Source organism: Anneissia japonica, unplaced genomic scaffold (assembly GCF_011630105.1).
Source record: "Anneissia japonica isolate Jap-2015-1 unplaced genomic scaffold, ASM1163010v1 scaffold287715_len1027211_cov185, whole genome shotgun sequence".
NCBI classification, from domain to species: domain Eukaryota; kingdom Metazoa; phylum Echinodermata; class Crinoidea; order Comatulida; family Comatulidae; genus Anneissia; species Anneissia japonica.
This window is the reverse complement of record NW_022724789.1, coordinates 250,319-272,209: the sequence shown is the minus strand read 5'-3', so window position 1 is coordinate 272,209 and position 21,891 is coordinate 250,319. Positions and strand designations below refer to the sequence as shown.

At 30.6% G+C, this 21,891-nt stretch overlaps 1 protein-coding gene across 6 annotated transcripts in view; it reads left to right on the top strand.

Annotated features, from left to right (window-relative positions):
• LOC117112559 (syntaxin-like) overlaps positions 1-21,891 on the top strand; it is a 42,433-nt gene that overhangs the window by 11,458 nt on the left and 9,084 nt on the right. The window contains exons 4-10 of one of the 6 annotated variants that reach the window (XM_033255647.1): positions 23-97; positions 896-963; positions 2,318-2,426; positions 6,007-6,080; positions 7,055-7,192; positions 9,523-9,633; positions 21,410-21,772. In XM_033255647.1, coding sequence (XP_033111538.1) covers positions 23-97; positions 896-963; positions 2,318-2,426; positions 6,007-6,080; positions 7,055-7,192; positions 9,523-9,633; positions 21,410-21,487 — 653 coding nt within the window. In that variant the 3' untranslated portion in view covers positions 21,488-21,772. Of the gene's footprint in view, positions 1-22; positions 98-895; positions 964-2,317; positions 2,427-6,006; positions 6,081-7,054; positions 7,193-9,304; positions 9,416-9,522; positions 9,634-9,725; positions 9,837-15,339; positions 20,093-21,409; positions 21,773-21,891 lie in introns of those variants that run through there. The other 5 variants (XM_033255648.1, XM_033255650.1, XM_033255645.1 and 2 more) reach the window with 5 other exon arrangements.

Below are 21,891 nucleotides of genomic sequence, written 5' to 3'. Positions count from 1 at the left end.
AATAATTGATTATTTTTTGTAGTGGTCAAGGAAGAAATGGAAGATTTGATGGCAGACATTAAAACTAGTGCCAATAAAGTGAGACATGAACTCAAAAGTAAGTATGCCCAAAAATTTCATTTTGTAGATACTTTCATATCCCCTCTATTTCTTTTCCTTGATAGGAATGTGTCAATTCAATCCAATTGTAGTGTAAGTATCATGAATCCCCTATGTATGAGGGGACCAAACATCTTTAAAAAGAAAGTTAATTAAATTTTTTTTAAATGAAAAGGGTAAAGGGAAAAAGAAGGGAAAAAATGTAAAAAGAATTCTCTAACAATAAGAATTCTCTAACAATTACTCTAACAATAAGAATTTTATTAGTGGAGACTGAGAAATTTGCTTTTTTTTTGCATTTTCTGTCTTTGTATGTTTTGATTATTGTTATCTCTTTGATTGTCTTGTAAGTAAATGTATTCTTTGGAAATTATGAAGTAAAAAAAATTAATAAAGTGAGACATGGTTGTCTATACTGAAATTAATATTTAAGCTTACCCTCCTGTCAGGTACAGGTATACCATTAATTTTAGATCAATTACAGTTATGCACAGACATAAATACTGTACTTAAATTTTACTACACTATCATACAATATTTTGTGAAACATAAAATAACATGACTCAATCATAATTCAAACCAAAGACCTGAATGCTATTCAGGTGATCAACTGCTACCTTAAATTGATAAATTTATTATTAATCAATTGTCGTGTACTTTTTCTAATATTATATTTAATTGTTGAATTTATTTAAATAAAAATAAAATTGGAAAATAAATTATATTTATTCTCATCATATTAATACTGTATCATTTCTTTTCTTGTTTTATTTATTTTTTCTGTTAAAATTTTTAGTTATGGAGCAAAGTATAGAAAAGGAGGACAAAAAGACTTCAGCAGATTTCAGAATTCAAAAAACACAGGTGAGTTTATGTCCACACTGTTAGTGTCAGTCCATCATTCAGGGTAGGTACACACTAGAGCCTTAATATCCGGATCGGGAGCTAACTGCGAGAACGCCCAATTACAGTAGTTAGCGCTTAACATTACCGGGAAGTGGATATGGTAACGGTTAGCAAGCGCTATCCATTCTCAAGTTGACCTCATTTAAATCGTTAACCAATCAGACATACGCATTTCCAATTTTTTATTTTCCTATTGGCCACTGATGCCACCGTCATCTTAATATCTGGATCAGGGATTTTTCTGGTATGAACGCAACAGTACTTAGCGCGTATGTTAATAATCTGGATCCTGCTAACCATTAGATGGTGTGTGTGAACATACCCTAAATCAACTATCCATCTAGGAAATACATGTTATAAGGGAAGCAACTGTGAATGAAAGAACTACTGTAGTTTTGCGCTGGTAAACTTTACAGTTTGCTGCCATGATCACTGTAAACAGAACTTGGGAATGACAGTAATCGTAACATGAAATGCGTTTCAATTCAAATTTCAATACAAGAATTGTTTACATACGTATAACTGTAAGCATCTTCAAATTCTTACTTCATAATTCACACCCTAAAATACTCCTACATGTAGATAGCAAACATGTTTGTGGAGTTATGTACATAATTAAACTGTTGCAAAAGTGTATAATTTATTCCAACAATTTTGTATCCATAAGTTTAAATTATCTGCATCCCAATAAAACTATGAAGTAGACATTCATTACTTCTACCGGAGATATGTACCTTTTTACATTCACAACATGGGAAATGTGTGGCGCTTTCCACGTCTACGTCACCTCACAAGCATCAGAGGTGCATTGAAGTATTCATGGCTTGTGAATTTGTGATCCCGGATTCATTTGATCACATTGTAAAGCTTTGTCTGCACTAGTATTAGTATTAAATTTTATGTGACAAAAAAAATTGATATGCCCACATGTGGGTACGATTACTTCATATCATATACTATCAAATTGTATAAAAAAAAAAGTTGAACATGTTCAACTCTTATTTTCCATCACATTTTATGCAACGCTTTTTTGATGAAATTTGTTAGTGTAGACAAATCTTTAGTGATAATACAAAGTGATTCTATGACATTGTAGTTACACATTCAGTAAAATTCTTAATGATCAGTTAATTCATTTACAGGTATGTAGGCTACGCTATTATACCGATCTGCAGCCAATCAAAGAATGGAATACATTGGATGTTTCATTTTCAAAAGACAGTGTTGAATGCAGCACCAAAATAAATTATGATATTTTAATAATTTTATAATTTTAATATAACTAGCCTTTATAATTTTTCTATATATTCAGCACACAACCTTGTCGAGGAAGTTTGTCGAAGTGATGACTGATTACAATAGTACACAGACGGACTACAGGGAAAGGTGTAAAGGAAGAATCCAGAGACAGTTAGAAATAAGTAGGCCAACAATCATCATATTTTTTAAAGTATTAATTCCTTAAAATTTTATTCATCTTCATTGGTTTAGTGTAGTATATTATTATTATTCATATACCCTTTGAACTCATGACCTAATGATGTTCATGCTCTTCAATTGTTGACATTTTTTATGATGCATCTCTTTGTATCTTTGACCTGTCCAGTATCATATTGATGGATGGTTAAACTATTGATATTTAATGGTTTATGTGTTAATTAACTCTTTGTATCTTTGACCTGTCAAGTGTCATGTTCCACAGTAGTGTAGTTGCTGGTGACCCTACTTGCTATATAATTCTTACAAATATTATGAACTATTTATAACTATTTATTTATTTATATTTAATGATTCACGTGCCCTTTGAACTCTAATTGTATGTTTACTATTGATATGTTAATGATATGCATAGTTTTTGAACTGTTGACTAATGGTATTAATATATAGTACTCATTTTGAACCTCTGATATTTCTCTAGTATGATATACAGTGAACTGGACCTTTCTATCTTGTAATAGTATATTCATATCATATTCTTTTTAACTTACTGATAGTGATAAAGTTGGTTTTTTTTAAATATCTTTCTTCTCTTACAATTTCCAATATTCAAAAGTGGTCTTACAATTATTGTCATATTATATTCAGATTTTTTACTTTCCTTTACTAGGTCTGCTTTTAAAAACACAGGATTTATTTAGATAGTAACCCTATAGGTTTAAAAATGAAAATACAGATCAATGCTAATCCATATAACTGTACTTTGTTTAATTGAAATTAAAAATTTCTCCTTTAAATACAATGTGTGTTAATTAATACAGCTGATATCAAATTTCTTTTGTGTCCTTGTAGTTCCTTTAAATGTCAAATAATACATATTGGTATACAATTCCACTATGCCATTTAGACTTTCCCTTTAATTTATAATACAAAAATATCAAATTGCTTTTTTCATCATTATGACTGTCCCTTTAATTATTGGCTTGCGTGTACGTTTCCTTTTGCTAATCGATATCATGTTGTACTTGCTTCTATTTACATCACCTGGCCGTCATCTGAAGGCTTTTTGATACGGAGCGTTAGAAATAAATTGCAACGGAGACAATACCATGTAGGTCATTTACTTCTCGGCAACAGCAAGTGTTAATTGCAAAGTTTAGTATCAGATCAATACGAGAAAACCTGGATATATACATATCATTCTTGTCTAGTATCCGCTGATAATAACAAAATAATTTGCTTGAAAAACGGAAAGGATGTTTATAATAATTTTTAAAGGAATTCGAAAAAACATTAAAAAATATATTTTATTCGAATATTGATGACGATAATAAAATTATTTGCTACTTATTATTAATACTAATAGTCTAATAATAATTGTTTGTTCGTATGATTTCTTATAATTATATTTGATATTGATATTTAAATTATTTATTATTTTAATGTCCTAAAGTATACTAAGCAATGTTTTTGACTTAATAATTCTGTAATTATAAACTGAATTTATTAATGAGGCTAAGGAATGGCGATTTTCTAGGTCATGAGTGAAAAATCTTGCTTTTTCGGCAAGCTATAAAAACTATAAAGAATCTGGCATTGAACGATAAAACATTTAGCTATAAATGTGTATGTGTGAATAAATATTACAATGCAGGGATAACTGCCAAGCCTTTGAGAAGCAATATCTGGCATTCTATTCTGGTTCTAAATGAGATTATGATGAAAATTCATATGATTTCTCTCCGCATGATCAAACTCATAAATATTGATGTTGGGCAAATTGCGGTTTGTGGCTCGTCTATGGTGTGCACTGTCTTTAGCCAATGAAACAACCATGTATAATTGAAAACAGCTCCTGATCCGAGTATCTATCGTAGCAGTCAATACGTATGCTATTAATTGTATCTATGCAGTGTGTTTGCATAGTATTACTTGTATATTATAACTTGAGCATATCATATTTGATTAAATGCACTTAAAAATAATGACTAATGGGCCTTGGAAGTATTATTTTTTTTTCTACATTTATGTTAGGAGTTTTACCTAAATTTTGCCTCTTCACAAGGCTGTTTTGTTCTATATTTAATCTACTTTCTACTTTTTTTATCTTTATTTTAAAGCTAGTTAAAATTCTAGATTCATGAGTAAAAAATAATTCTAAACTAAAAAGTTATGTAATATATTATAACAATTTAACAACTTACTGTTATTAAATTTATGTACTGTAAATATTTATGGAAGTAAATATTTGTTTTATTTTTTAACATTGTTGATGAGCCTATATTGTTGTGTTGTAATGGTCTAAAGGCAAATTTAAATCAAAAGTGGTAATTTTTAATTATTAAATTGGGAATTATAAATGATAGTTACTCTTCTTTCAAAGATTGTATATTAAAATAAGTAATGGTTATTTATTAAGGTTTGTGACATGTAGATATTGTTGGTGGTAATCATTGATTGATTACAAATAAATAAGTTAATGATAATAGCACACTTAAAGTACACCGGTGTCTGTTCTGAGGGAACACTTCTGGAGTATTGATTCTTAGTAGAGAATTTGTTTTGCTCTCAAACTTGATTGTTTAATATTGTCAATGTCAGGCAACTAATTGCCTTCTGTCCCAATTGTAATCGTCCCTCGAAAATACAATGGAACAGTCAGAGCTTGGCAAAATAAAACATGAATATCCCAGCAACACATGACACATCGTTTTTTTAAAAATAGGTGTGATACGGTAAGACATGTCTGAAACAGAAAAACCCTTAACAAATCTGTGGTACATGCAATTAATTCCACAGATTGGGTGTGGAGTAATTTCTGTAGGATTTGATGCCCTTGGTTACTAACAGAATATGGGTTTTAAAAAAAATCAGATTTTTTGGGGAAAATGATATAGAGAACTAAAGTGTTACATCACAATACCACGTGATACTACTCCGTTGTAAAATGCGCTCAACCGGACGCCATTTTTTCCACTGACAAACCATTGATCCCAATTTCTAATGTAATTATTAAGATGTTGTATTTTAGTTTTTCTTTGTAAATTTTCATTGATGATTCAATGTGTATTCGATAACTAATATAATGCAAGCTTTTGTGTTTTTAGTACATGTTGATGGTAAAATATTAGATTTTAAAATGCCTATTCCAGAAAGCCTATGAAATCATTCAGGCGTAATGAACGGTAACCAACGTCTGGTAGGCGACAGAGGGCGCCACCTGGCGTTGTGACGACACGACAGTGGTACTCTATAGACAAATATAAAAATTGCGCATTGATTCTTACTGCAGTGTGATGAAATGATGGGTGGACCATAATATGAATTGATAATGTATTCTGTATATCTGAATGTTGCATGGTGTACGGTACCGATCAGTCATCTATGTTTCTATTTCAAAATTGGTAGACATTAAAAAAAATAATGATCATACATGCCTTTGGTTTATTTAAACAATCTATTGAATAATAAATTATTTAATCAATATACAATATAAATTGATTATGTTATATATTGCTGAATATTCTATTCTACTCATAATCATTATTATTTTTCCCCTTCCAGCTGGAAAGCAGACCACAGATGATGAGTTGGAGGACATGTTGGAAACTGGCAACCCAGCAATATTCACATCAGGAGTATGTACTATAAACACATTCAACAAATACAGGGGTCCCAAGTCTTCCGGAGGTCGTGGGAGTTTCCCCCGGGAAATCAGGACAGCCTCCCTCATTCCCACAAGCAAGCAAGAATCTCCACACAAATTCATAATGTTTGCTTGACTTTTTACTACTTTATTATCAATTGTATCAAAATAAATAGATGTGTTAAGGAAACTCTTTTAAGCAATCTCTCTGGAAGTGATATATTCCAACTTGGGGACCTTGCAAATAGAATAAAAGTAGTAAACTGAGAAAATAAGATGAAGTCGTGGCAAAGGAAATGAAAATTTGTTTTAATTATTCTTTAGACCAACAATACTGTTTAATAAAGGCCATGAAGTAAAAAACCATTGATATTTAGCAGCTTTTGTTATTAATTTAGGTTAATTATTTCATTCTAAATCATATTTTTATCTGTAGTCATTGTCAATCATAAACATATGAAACGTGAAGTAAAAATAAGTAGAAATTAAATTAAGGTTCCTGTGTGATGAGTAAACTATCTTAAGCCCTATAGAGACTATCAAATTTGATTTGACAAAAACATGTGACATGCCTAAATATGGTCATGATGACATCACATCATTACCATATATGGGCACATCATGAGTATATATGGCCACAGTTTTTTTTGTCAAAGAAAATTTGATAATCTGGACAGAGCCTTACGCTTGATTCACATGAGACAAAATGATACACAGATTTCCAAGATTTTCCAAAATCACCATTGTCTTCCTTCGAGTGAATTTAAGCCTTGCTTAAAGTCGATACATTAAAGATACGTGCAACTACACAATAATAAGCATGTGCGCAGATTCAGGCTAAATATCTTGGGGAATGTTAAGGCCAACTCAGACAGAGTCGTACAATGCAATCCAATACTAGTTGTTCTTGCCTTATAGAGTTTGTTGGCGGGATGTTATTCTTGTGAATATTATGTCTCTTTGTAGATCATCATGGACACTCAGCAGGCGAAGCAGACATTACAAGACATCGAGGCGAGGCACAATGACATCATCAAGCTGGAGAAGAGTATAACTGAACTGCACGATATGTTTATGGACATGGCAACACTCCTGGAAACTCAGGTGAGGTCAAAAATATGAATAAATTATAAATAAGCAACATAAGGACTAAAATAGTGAAATTAAAAACTAAATTGCAGAATAGTGTAAAAGCTAATTTTTAAAGATTTCTGAGTACATTGTGCACAATAATGAAGTACACACCCGTAACATAATAAAACATATTATTATTTTTAAGAATATTAATGAAGTATAGTTTTAAAAATACCCCATGAGTATTTGATATGTAGTCGATTACTGATAACTTTTTGACAGTTTATAAACAAATGTGATATTTAATAATTTTCATTCTTCACCAGCATTCTTTGACATCCTCCATATTAGAGATCTTTTGTTGCAGATGTTTCAAACAAATATTCTTCCAATTGCTATGAAGTTGTTTTACAGTGGTGTCAATATTACTTCCCTATGTGTTGTTTTACAGGTGTCAGATTACTAGCAAGATGTTGTTTTACAGGTGTCAAATTACTATCAAGGTTTTGTTTTACAGGTGTCAATTTTACTATCACAGTTTTGTTTATATCGATGTGTGTTTATTCGTTCCCAAAGGATATAATTTAATAAGTTATTTTTCAAGAAAGTGTCTGATCTGTATCTTCCTCATTATCTCTGTCATTTGATCAGTACCTTTCATGTTTTCATCTTCTAAGTCATTAATGTTACCGAGGATTTAACCATGGCTGATTTACATCATCTGCAAACCAGTTGAATGATAGTACTTCCTACATTTTCTGATGTAGGTGTCTGAACTTGTCTGCATCTGAAGAACAGGCATTTAGGCATACCTGTATCTATAGATAAAGAAACTTGTCTGTATCTGGAGACCAGGCTTAACAATGGGGCTTGCCATGCCAAAGCCAACATAAGTGAACAAAACAAGAAAATTTACTTTTTAGTATATTTATTTAAGTTTTAAAATGATAGGAGGCCAACTTATTGCCAAAGCTATGAGTAAATGTCTTACGGCATTTTTCCTGTACTGAAGTATACAATACTGCCACCTTCTTATGCTAATACAATTTGGTGACAGAATTCTGGTTTTGGGATATCAAGCCTCATTTACAACATTTACAGGTTTCAGATAATCAAACAGTACATGACTGTCCTCTGCTCTGTATTGCTGAAGTTTCTATTACATCTTCTCCAGTGGCTGGCATTCATCATCTAGTACACCACTTCCAGATAATCAACAGTACATGACTATCCACTGCTCTGTATTGTTGAAGTTTCTATTGCATCTTCTCCAGTGGCTGGCATTCATCATCTAGTACACCACTTTCAGATAATCAAACAGTACATGACTGTCCTCTGCTATGTATTGCTTAAGTTTCTATTGAAACTTCTCCAGTGGCTGGCATTCATCATCTAGTACACCACTTCCAGATAATCAACAGTACATGACTATCCACTGCTCTGTATTGTTGAAGTATCTATTGCATCTTCTCCAGTGGCTGGCATTCATCATCTAGTACACCACTTTCAGATAATCAAACAGTACATGACTGTCCTCTGCTCTGTATTGCTGAAGTTTCTATTGAAACTTCTCCAGTGGCTGGCATTCATCTAGTACACAACTTTCAGATAATCAAACAGTACATGACTGCCCTCTGCTCTGTATTGTTGAAGTTTCTATTGAATCTTCTCCAGTGGCACTGATATTCATTCATCATCTAGTACACAACTTTCAGATAATCAAACCAAACAGTACATGACTATCCTCTGCTCTGTATTGCTGAAGTTTCTATTGAATCCTCTCCAGTGGCACTAGTCATCATTATCCAGTACACCACTTCCAGATAATCAATAGTACATGACTTTCTTCTGCTCTGTATTGCTGAATTTTCCATTGCATCTTCTCCATTGGTACTGGTCCTCATCCACTACGCTACAGTACTTCAGATCATCAGCTGATGAGTGTCCTGTGCTCTGTTCTGCTGAATTTTTATTGCATCTTCTTCAGTAGCACTAGCTAAGTTATCATCATCATTGACATCATATCACCAGTAAGAACTGATTGTCACTCAGTACTACCAGAAGATTATCTATTTACATTTTTTTAAGATTTGTATTTTTGTTATCATATGGTTTGATTTTTTTGGCTTGTGTGTATGTTAGGGTGAAATGATTGATAACATTGAAGCGAATGTTATGGCATCAGTGGACTATGTCCATGAAGGCACAGAGAATATAAGTGCGGCATTGACCTATCAAAAAAGTGCCCGTAAGGTAAGGTGATGGAGGTCACTCAGGTCAGAAGTCACAACTGATGTTCCTCATTCTCATTGTCATTGCTCTTCCACTCATAAGCCATCACAATAATATTGCTTCCATAGGGCGAGATGATTGATCAGATTGAGTTTAACGTTGATCAGTCGGTTGATTACGTGGCAGCAGCAAAAGTAGATACAAAAAAGGCGGTCAAGTATCAAAGCAAAGCGCGACGGGTAAGTTATCTTACAACGCAACTAACGGTTTCTATTTTCAATTTTTTTTTCTCTTTTTCTCTAACGCATCACCGATAACATGGGTTTCATAGGGTGAAATGATAGATTTAATTGAATTTAACGTAGAACAATCAGTCAACTATGTAGAAACGGCCGTGGCTGACACTAAGAAAGCGGTCAAGTACCAGAGTAAAGCTCGAAAGGTAAGTTAATTGTAAGAATGTTGGAATGCTACCCACTATCAGCACAAGTCGTTGCACAAATCGAGATCTAATCTCCTGTCTCCATACCTTCTTCCATTGTAAGTACAGTATGCCTTGTTTCTGTTTTTTATTTGCCAGATTAGATGTTGTACCCATGCATGTATTTGTCGTAAGGGCAAGACAATTTTTATACCCTGTTTAGCAAACTTTTTTTTCGAAATATCTTAAGATCTAAGCAGGAGAGTGACAGCTAAAATTATACTTAATTTTCTGTTTTAGCAAAATTATTCTACAAAACATCTTGATTGAGGAGAACATAAAATGGAAATTTTACAAATATAATAAAATTGCAAAAGTAACTGAGGTCACACTTCGATCCTTGTTTGAGATCCCATTGCACCACTTTATAAGGAATGTGATGTTGTCATGTGCACTGATGCTTAATGTTTAATTAAATTTTCAGGAAAAAAAACACATATATTTTAAAATATTATGGTGCCTGCGAGCCGAATAGAAATGGACAATTTTTTTCACTGAAATTTCCAAATTTTTACAGCAGCTCTTAACAGGCAAAAAACTATGATTTTTTTTTGATTTTTTTTTTTATAATAATAATTATTGCTTGGCAGTTGGGTTCATGAAACAAGGTATAAAAAATGTCTTGTCCAAAGTAGTACAGCATCATTAGTATATAGTTTAGTATCTCTTCAAATTTTAAATAGTATTGCAGAAAAATTCTATTATATATTAGGGCCTATAATTATATTAGGTAATATACTTAACTAAAAAAACAGTATCATAGCTGTGGAAGATAGGATTTCTTGAAAGTTTTGCAGAGTATTGCAGAAAAGGCCTAGGCCTGTATTATATTATGTAGTTATTCAGAATTTGTTATCCTAGGTGTGGAATGTAAGCTATAAATAGAATATTGTGTGATAACTATGTTCATTATTGGTAAATATGTTTTAGTGTGTTTGCATAGTACAGTATTTGTTTTTATTGGTAATTAATGTTACATATTTAGTGCGTATATAAGTGCGACATTTAAATTACCCTGTCGTGTTGAACAATTGGTTTGTGAATAGCAAAAATGCTTGGTGTATATTTTATTTGCCGCTTGGTAAACAACGTTTACTACTGTATCAATATATAAGAGTTGCTTGATTTTTTTTTTGCATGGGTCAGAATTAATTGTCAGTGTTTAGGTTTACCTCTCCCTCCACTTAGTTTTATTATAGTAACCATGATGTTATAGATAGAAATAATTAGTTATTATGTTAATAATAATAATGTATAATACAGTAATAAGTATAATTTTGGCATCATGATCATAGTAAAAACCATCTTCAAATGTCAAGATTCATTAAAATGAAATTTCTGGTAGAAACATTTAATTTCTAGTTCTTCAAGCTTATCATCTGAACAGGTTTACTGTGTAAAGCCTGTTTTGCCAAAAGTGTTATAACTAGTCTTTGAAGTGAAGTACTATTCTACATTTTTACTTATACTTATTGACTATTGTAACAGAATGATATAGCTCATCATATAATTGTTATCAATATGGATCAAGTCAACTATAAAGTGTAATGTCAAGTGGTAGTTAAACCATCTGCAAATGTCAAGATTCATTAAAAGGATCAAGTCATAAGTGGAAAGATTTAAAGTAGTAACTTCCAAGCTGACATAACAACTTTTTTTTTTGGTCCTATGTGTTTTTTAAATTTAAGTAGGCTAATTAGTGAGGTATTAACAGTGGGGTCCAAGCCAGTCCATGCCACACTACATTTTTCAAAATTATATATATAAAAAAAAAAAAAAAGGGTTTGGCTTTTTGAAATAGTTCATTACCAAGGTGGAGCCTTGAGCACTTGGTTTTTGAACCTTTTACCTCAATCAGTTTGATATCCTAAGCATGAATTTTAACCCTTTAGTTATCATTTACCAACCAAAAAGCCCATGTATTGTGGTTGGCTATTAAGACCTTCAAATTAGACCTAGTTCACATGTCTGACCCTAATTTCCAATTGTCAACCATGCATGGGCAATTCAACCCATTTTTACTTTTATTTTTATTCAAAGGTCAAGTAAAAAGTCCTTGAATATGAATGATGATGATAGTAGCAACATCATGTTAATAGGAATAGTTATAATAATAATTTTAATACTGTATGTAATTCAAATAATAATTATTTATTTATGTAATTGATGTTGTGATTCGTTGTTGCATGAGTTGTAATGCTGCCTTTGTGACGATATTCTTTCCCGTCAATTATTTCATTAATAATTTATCTTGAGGATCTTTTGATCATATTCACTGTTATCATGGTCATTGTAAAATATGAATTTTAAAAAAGATTTTGATGTATCACTTGATGTTTTGATCACTGAATGAAGATATTGTTTTTCTGCAATTGACTGATTGGTTGATTGATTGATTTCTCAGCAATCATGTTCATATTTTTGTTATATTATCAGTGCTTATGCTGATTTGATATCTGTTGCTTTGTAAAAAAAAGTCAAATTTTTTCAGTGGTAGGTGTGTTTGTAGTATGATTTTTTTTTTCCATCGCAACTTCTATACATTATTAGTTGTATGATTTGTAAGTAGATCAGTTACACACATATTTATGTAGGTTTCTGCAGTTCATAGTAATCTGTATTGCATGCTGGCATGAATTGTATTCATCAGTTGTCATTGACTTATAGAAACCTATCTTGATATGCGAATAATATATAGACTTGAACTAATAGATTGACATTGTCAGACATTTAAATTTCACAATTGAAGCGGTCAAAGAGTATAATTTCTTGCATATTTATTGAGAATTTAAATGATGATACTGTAATTATGTGAATTGCTTCTTAAAAATGGAATCACACACATTGTGAATGCCAACTTCAAATTTACCACGAAATTCATACACAGTTCCAGGATAATTTATTTATTAGTTACTTACTATTAACATCTCCCTCTCCCATAGTTGTGACAATTTTTAATTATTTCAATAATGTTGATTACAGTGTATCCCCTTTCCAAAATTAGCAGCAGCAAAAAAATAAATGAGTAAAACATCAGAGCTTTTTAGTGATGTAGCGCTGGAATATGGAATGGAACTTTCTCTGGTAGGCATCTTGTACAGGGACCAGTGGCGGCGCTACTGGAGGTGGGGGGCAACAGGGCCATTTTTGCCTACCAGTCTCTTTTTTGAGAGAAATAAAGATTATGAAATTATGAAACATACTTTCACCCTCCCCATCCTGGAACCATAGGTTTTAACTTGAGAATTATACACTCAAATATGAGAATTGATTAAAGTACTTGTGCTTATTGTTTTTAATTGTCTGTAAATGCTAATGTTTAGTTCAAATATTATGATTACTGTAGATTACAGTAGATTAGACATTATATATACATGGATTATATATAGACACATTGTGTGTATGATACACATATATAATATTATATAATTATTATATAATAAAACTAAATTAATATATGGTACTGCTCACCAATAGTTTCCCTTGTTTATCAATGGAAATGTGTTGTTGCATAAAAACTAGTTTTTAAACCTTTTTTGAATATTACTAACACTTGAACAAACATTGATATTGTCTCCTTCTATGCATTCCAAATTTATGTGCATTTAGTTCTATGAAAAAAACATGGAACTTAAGCCAATCAGTGACTTGAGTCATTTTAAATTTACTAGGTGCTTGTTTATAAACAAATAGATGTTATGTAATTCCAGTTAAGTATAACTTGCTTGGAAAAATCCAATTTTCAAACATCATTATGGATTGCTAATGCGGAGCTCAAAGAAATAATAGCCCTCAAATACAGTGGCGGTGCCAAAACTCCCTGTTCTGACAGATTCGAATTCAACGCAGTCACATTGTGTTTGAACAAATTTTAAGAATAGTAATCTCTAAATGCCCGGAAATGTCACTATAAAACTATAAAAATGCTTTTTTAAAGAAGTTTTCCATGTTAAAGTGTGTACCTTCTTTCCCGATGAGAGTCCATCGTTTCCTGACAGGGATTCTGCGTCTCCCTATGTATCGCTTGTTGGCACTGCCGAAATCTAAATCTGCAGCCAGATAATAATAATAGTAATAATAATAATAATAATAGTAATCTTTATTCACAACACCTGTTGTGTTCTTACAAAAGGCAGTGAGGAACATTAATATAATTGTATAAAACTTATTAAACTAACTAAAAAACAAAAATATGCACATTGACAAAGCCTAATTGTATAATAACAATGCCATAAACCATTAAGTACAAAAAAAAAACGTTTAACAAACTTAAAACTTGATCTAAATAAAAAATTATGAAGTAAGGTTGCATTTGTCCTTTCTAACTAATATAGATTCGAACCCATTGCCAGTGCAATCTGCTGTAATCATAGGCTACCTGTAGGAATATGTGGCATTACGTAAATTCCATAATATAACACACTACTATTGGGTCATTGTTTTAAAACCATAGAAATGTCTTTTTCCCATACTTCTAGTGAGCACGCTGTGTTCCATGAGATACCAGTGACGCTGTAACTCCATACCAAAGTTACTATCATGTGCTTTTATAATAATTATTGCATATTCCGCAATACCCTGTTTGGGGAATCAAATTGTGTGTATTACTTGATCTTTATAGTGGAGCACCCAAACAGTAATCAGAAGGTCCTTGGTTCAAATCTCGATGGGGACAATATGTTTTTCTCAAAAAATGTATTATTAATTTTCACCAGTAAAGGTGCAACTCACTATCAAAATTACTATCACGTAATAGTGGGGTTACTTCTACTTTTGGGGTTGCTGATTTTGTCTGTGGGCAACTTGTTATTGTTGGAACATTTAAATAAAAAATAATGGCATAAAGGAAGCATATCAAGTGTTCATGTAATTTGTCTTTTATCAAAATATTTTATTATAACTATTGTCTTAAAATGTGATTTTGATGGGCGCTTTGTTCTTAACATAATCCCGTATTAACTTGTACTGTGCTTAAAACTTGGCATGAGAACCTCTAGCAGCAATATGGAAAGAAAATTTGCTAAAAAATAATTCATAAAAGGAGAGATAAGTAAATATTTTTTTTTTTTTTAATTTTTAAATATGGGAAACTTTTGAGATTAAAAAAAATAAAAATAAAAAAATTGCAAGGAAATGTAAAACTAGATTAACTACTAGATCAATATAATAAGTTTTCAGGCACGAACAACATCAAAATTTCCTGATGCAAACAACTTTGAAATAGATTGATTATTGTTTGGATTCAACTTTTGTTATAAATATTTAGCTCTGGGTTATTCAACTAAAATTATCTACCCTATCTGGCACAGGGTATTCTCTTAAAAACTAAAACATAAAACTTTCAGATATTAATAAAAAGCTACTTCCATACTTAATACCCAAGAAGAAAAATATTTAAAAAAAAACACATTTCTTTTGATAAATTTGTTGCTTGCAGTTCTCTTTTTTTTTTCTTCTCTTGCAGAAAAAAATTATGATAATTATGTGCTGTGCTGTCTTGTTCGTTGTCATAGCGGTACTTGTAATAACTTTAGTTTAATATATATATATATGTATATATATATATACACATATTTATATATATATATATTTATATATATGTATACATATATATTATGTATATTATATATATGTATATCATAGATATTATTCCCAGCTTGCTTGTATTCCTGTATGAGAAGTTCTTGAAAAACATTTGAATGTTCATTGAAGAGTATAATATTTCTGTGATTTTGAGTATTTTGTTCTTTGAAAGTAAAGACGTCGGAAGAACCTTCTCTGTTACGTTTTTATATCTTTACAGAAAAAAATTATGATGATTCTGGCTTGTGTGGCATTGATTGGTATCGTTGGAGTTATCATTATGTCAAAGGTCACATAAGGATATCAGATTTTAATAGAAGGTTGTGAGTAGAAAGATGATACAAATTTATAGTAAGATGGCTTGAAGGATGAGAATAGTACAGATTAAAGAATCAGTCAGTAATAACGATTCTGTGACATGTAACTTGAGCTAAAATTATTATTTTTTTTTTTTATTTAGTACCGTTTGTTTTTTTAAATAAGTTTTGATTCTGTAATGTTTTGAAAGGGTTTTTTCACATTTTAAAAAAGAAATCTTTAATTTTATTTGTTGATTATACATTTTTGTTTCCTTTGAATATTTTTGAACAGAAAAGAACTATCTCGGTAAGGTTGTTGGAGTATTTGTTGAATTAGTTCTTATGATGCTATTAAGTGAAAAAAAAAATATTTTTAAAAAGATAATGTTCAATTGATTCAGTCTCGAATTGCACATGTAAAGGAAGATTTAAACTTTGACCATCAACTTTCTTAAAAGTTTTGATTATTGCCAATTTGGCTGTCCATAGCTAGCTTAATGGATTAACAACTTTTGTCAGTGGTGAATGTTGGCTGCTCATACATGGCTGTTATTTCATAGTCCAGTGAGAAAGCTGTATATATAAAATGCAATGCTGAAAAGAAATGAAAAAAGATACAGTGGTAAAATGTTGAACAAAGTATTGTTAATTTGTATTTATATTATGTCTATAGATTTAAACTCTGCTACTGTCATTCTCTGATTTAATTTTTAGCACAAACTATGCAGTACTGTAAAATGTTTAGTAGTAGTAGATGTTTTTCAGCCTTGGTCTAGTCTTATAAGTATTTACCATATTTCTAAGGTTGCTATTAAAAAACTGTTGAACGATAGAAAATCCAAATTTAAGATCCCTTCCAAAAACACATTAATATCGGTATTTTTGAATATTAAGCTATCGTATTATTATTAATCTGTATACTGGTTTACATGCCTCAATGGTTTGAGAATTTGACATTTCCAGTAGTGTTGTAAGATTTGTTATATTTGTTTGAAAGAGTACTTAACATGTTCTGCCATTTTCAAGACAGTGCTTACAGCAGTTTTAATATTTGAGTGCTTGTCTTTAGATTTACAACTAATTCAATTTTAACTTTTATGATACGTAACTTGCTTAAATTCCTAAAAAGTTGTCTTTCGAGATACAGCTTTTCCAGTGACACATGTACTACCCTTTTAAAATTTATCGTTTTTGGTTTAAAATGGAAAGTAAGTAAACAAGAAGTATGTATATTGATTGAAGGTCATATCATTTCTTCATTTGGTAGTTCTAGCATTAATAATAGTGAATCTAGAAAAGCTTATAAATAAAGAAAAATAATTGATAGTGAAACATTTATGTACATTTAATCTAATATAAGTAACCTTCAAAAGTTCCCTTAAAGTATAGAAAAGAAACAATAACATGGTTGAACATATCAAATTGTATTTATATTGTAGTTAAGATTAAATAGTAACCTGTTCATTGTATATACTCATTCATTATTTGTGACATTTGTGTCAAATGATGTTACAGCGTTGTTACTACATCAATAGCTTGAAATGTAGGTTATTATTAAGAGAAGAAATGTTGTTTCCCTCAATATAACTAGATGTTTTCTGTAAACAGAGAGGAAAAATATGCGGTCTATAAGGCATTATGGATATATTATTCAGCATGCCTTTATTATGAATATTCATTAAAAGGTCATGTTATAGTTAAGGCTAGGTCGTCTGCATTTACTTTTAGGATGAATTTACTTATAGCAAACAGTTGTACAAATTTTATTATTATATAGTTGTTTGTTTAAGCTTGTTGAGTAGCATTAAAATATTCCTTGGACCAAATGACAGTCTTGCCACATCCCATGTGGGAACAAATCATAATTTTGTTGTTGAATTAAATCAAACCAGAAGCTCTACCATCATTTAGGAACAACTTCCTTAAAATAAAATTATAATTAATTAGATAATTATTAATTGAATAATATTAAAAATGATTTATAATGTTTTCCTTTTATGAGAATTTGATAAGTTTGACAAATTTGACAAATGACAACAAATCAAACCAGAAGCTCTACTGTAAGAACAACTTAAATTTCCTTAAAATCTAGTGTACAAATATTTCAAGTTTAATTTAATTAGTTATATTATAATTATTTGAATAATATTAAAATGATGGATAATCACAGTTACATATACAGGTGGATTGATATATTTGCTGACATTACCGGAGGCCTTCTGATGAACTTCATTAGCCTTAAATAGTGTGCACCATTTTTCCCTGGTGGCATCTTCTGTTTCATGAAGCAATATAAAACATTTTAGATGGATTTATCGTATAAAGTACTTTTAAGATTTGAAAGAATCCAAATGATCTATGTCTGGAGATTATTTGGTGAAAAAATCGTAATTCACTATTGTAATTACCAGATACTTTCTTTGTTATTTTGGCAAATAAAATACATACATGTATGAGTCATTGATGCATTACAAATTGCAGAGTAAGGCCACAGATTGTCATCAGATTTTGATGAAAATGTTCATTTTTTGTAACCGATTGTTACAAGCTGATTTTCAGACCATTGTGGATATTTTTGTGCAGAGTGTAGGTATGCAGGTACTCTTTGTGTATATTCTACAAATGATATGATAATGATAAGCTCGGCCCGATAGTTATTGCAAAGTAAATGAAGAACAAATGCGTAACTGATGAAGCCTAAAACACTTGAAAGTTAATAAATGTATGTGTAGGTTATTATTAGTGCTAAGCTAATTGAAGCTGCTCTGTTCCGGTATGAAATAATATATGTTGACATATTTAGTGAAAATGCTTCATTTGTATTAGGTTACCTTATTTACCTTAAATACCTTATTTATCATGTAATTTACATATTTAAACAAGACATGACAATATTCCATCATTTTCACAAATTCTATTTTTTATCTAAACCGATAAAAATCGTTTATTAATCTGGATCATATTTATTTCCAAAATGAACACATTCCTAAACAGTTGTGTGCAATATGTTAATATTTTTAACACACTTAAACATTCTTGACTTTAATATTTGGTATCATATTGTGAGATTAAAGAATCTGTTTTAACAATGAAATATACCCCGAAAGCCAATAGGGTTTCTGTTTTTTTGGTTTTTTTTAACAAATGATGTATACCATATTATCTTTAGTGTACATCAAACATTAATTGATAGATATATTGTACTTAAAATTCAAGCTATTCAAATCATTGATCTAACAGTCTACAGAATACTGTAACATCATTTGTGGCAAAGACAAGCCAAACCAGTCACTGGTCGCAAAAATCAATTTTTAATTATTATACATGGTTAAACAGTAAAGTGAGAGCTATAAAATGGTAAAAGAATCATTTAAATCCGTTAATTCCTTATAAGATTACAAGCATTCAAACATAAAGCTGTTTAAAGAACAATATTTGATAAATCAGCCTTCAAAATTTATAATTTTGGGCATTTCTCAGGCAGAGACCATCACCAAAAATTGTTGTTTTAACATTGAAAATGAGGAAAATAACAGCATGGCAAGATGTATAGGTATAAAGGTTAGTTTAGTGCAATAAAATAGATTTAAAAAATGTTGACATTTCAGCATGCTTTCGATATTATCTCTAAACACAAATTGTGACGAGTGACTGGTTTGGATTGTCTTTGTCACATTTCTGTACACGTACTTAGAAGATCTCCCTTTCCGGTTTAAATCTGTACCCTTTTAACTTAAGCCAGGCTGCATCTGACAAGCGTTGGCCGACACAATTCTATGGAGGAAGCAGCCCCACAATGCGTGTGCAACAGATCGTTTTTAATGACGACCTATTCAGACTGCCACCGACAATTAGCAGACTAACGCGCAGAGAGAGCGCAGTTGATTCATCGGCCGGCGGTCATACGACTATCGTACAACGCAATGAGCACTCGGCTTTATAGTACAACTTTGATCAAGTCATAAATACCAATGTTTTGTTTTATAAATACTTGTCAAAGCTTTAGAGGTAACGTAATAGTAATTTTTAAAAATCTTAGTTGTGAAAAGTGTGAATCTATAACATATTGAAATAATGGCATTACAGGTGTGTAACTGATCAAAGATACCAATTTTGCAAAAGCTTTTTCGCAGGTGTTCCGTTTCTTGGTTTATTTTTTCTGTAAGTGTAGATTTAGCAGTAGTTGCCCTACTGTAGATGTGTACAGTAGTTGAATACTACTATTGTTATTATTATTACTAAAGTAGCAGAACAATATAACAAAATAAACTGTATGACAATTATCAGGTAGTTGAGATAATGGAAAATAAAACCCTTGTCACAAATAAGAAAAAACTGTGTTCTATGTCTGTTTTAAGTGAAAGAGAGTTGGTTAGTTTTATAAGTTATTAATGTCATGTTTATATTTATTAATATATGTAAAAAAATATTTTTTTATTTTGGGATATTTTTTACTTTGATTTGTGTCCTATCTGGTCAAATTGTGTAGATTTCATATGAACATATAAACTCTTTAGTACTATGAGGCCATTGAGATGGTTAGACATCAGATAATTTTATCTCCAATTGGAATAAGGCTAGATTTAGAGAATCAGGTTAATTTTTAGTAATTTCAATTGAGCTGGAATTCAATTGATGATGATGGATCTATCTTAATAAAAAAGGTAAGGGCACATTTTGTTTTATTATTTGACAACAAATCTGCATATAAGCAATAACCACATACACTTGTGTGGGTATTTATAATGAATGTAGTATCGGTATCAACAAACAATAGTAAGATTATAGACATTTTGTGGAAACTTAAGCTTTCATACTTCTTGTAAAATAACTCTACATTTTTTTGTAGTGCAAAACACTAAGGTACAATTAAGAATAATTCAGTGACAAAAAAAAAATTGTCAAAAATCTAATATTTTATCATGTTTCCACAAACTTCTATATTTTACTTTTGTTTCAAAGGTAGGAATGTTTTTTTTTGAATATTTATATATTACTTATTTTAATTACTAACAATGATATTATACATTAAAATTTTAATTTTTCTTCAATAATTCATTCATTCTTCAAGAAGGGTACAGAAGAATCAAAATTATTCTATTAATGTGACACTTGTGTTTTTGGAGAAGTATTTTAAAATTAATGCCCTGTATATTTTATCTTTATGACCTATATAAATATTTTATATAGGTCAAGCTCTTTCAAATTTAAAAGTTAAAACATAAATGGAAAATACTGATTCTTCTTTGTCAATTTTGTTGTTTAATTTTATTAATGTTACTGATCACAATGCATAGCAAAACTAAAAAACATTATATTCAAATATTCGGTGAATAAAAACATCAAACTTTAAACTTTGATATATTCTGTAGTGGTATATGATATTTACTTTTGGCTTAACTTCAAAGAATGTTTTACCTAAGTAATATGTTATTAAATGCACGGTAATATAAAACTATTACAAATTTCAGTTAACTAAATGTTCTTCTTTTTGATAAATATAGTACTGTATTCATAAATCATATAAAGGAATTATTTTATAATTTTACAGTATACTTTTTTATATATCACAGAATTCTTTTCATTTGATAGGTTATGCATGCACACTATTGACATATTATTAATTCACATTGTTGTGTTTGTCTTAAATAGAAGAAAATCTGCATAATGATAGCTTGTGCAGTTCTACTTGGTGTCATCGCAATCATTGTACTCGTCACTCTGGTCTAAGCAAAACCTGCATCATTATAGCTTTGTACTCTCATCACCATGGCAATAGTGTGGGCTACTATATGTGAATGTTATCAGTGTCTGCTTACTGTGTGTTTTGTGGTATCTGTGGTATAGACTATGAACATTGCATCTGGGTACCTGCATGGTTTACTAACTCTCTGCTATTATCTATTATTGTCTGTCTTTGAAATAATAACCATAAAATGATAAAATTCAAGAAAGTAGAATTATACTGCCCTCTAGATAAACTCTAAACCATCTTGTAATGCTATAATTATATATATATATATATAGTTGTATCCGATGTAGTAGGTTCCACGTATGTCTCATACGAATATATAAATAAAAGTAAATACGAAAATGAAGCGATAGCATACGTTGACATAATAGAGACATAAAAT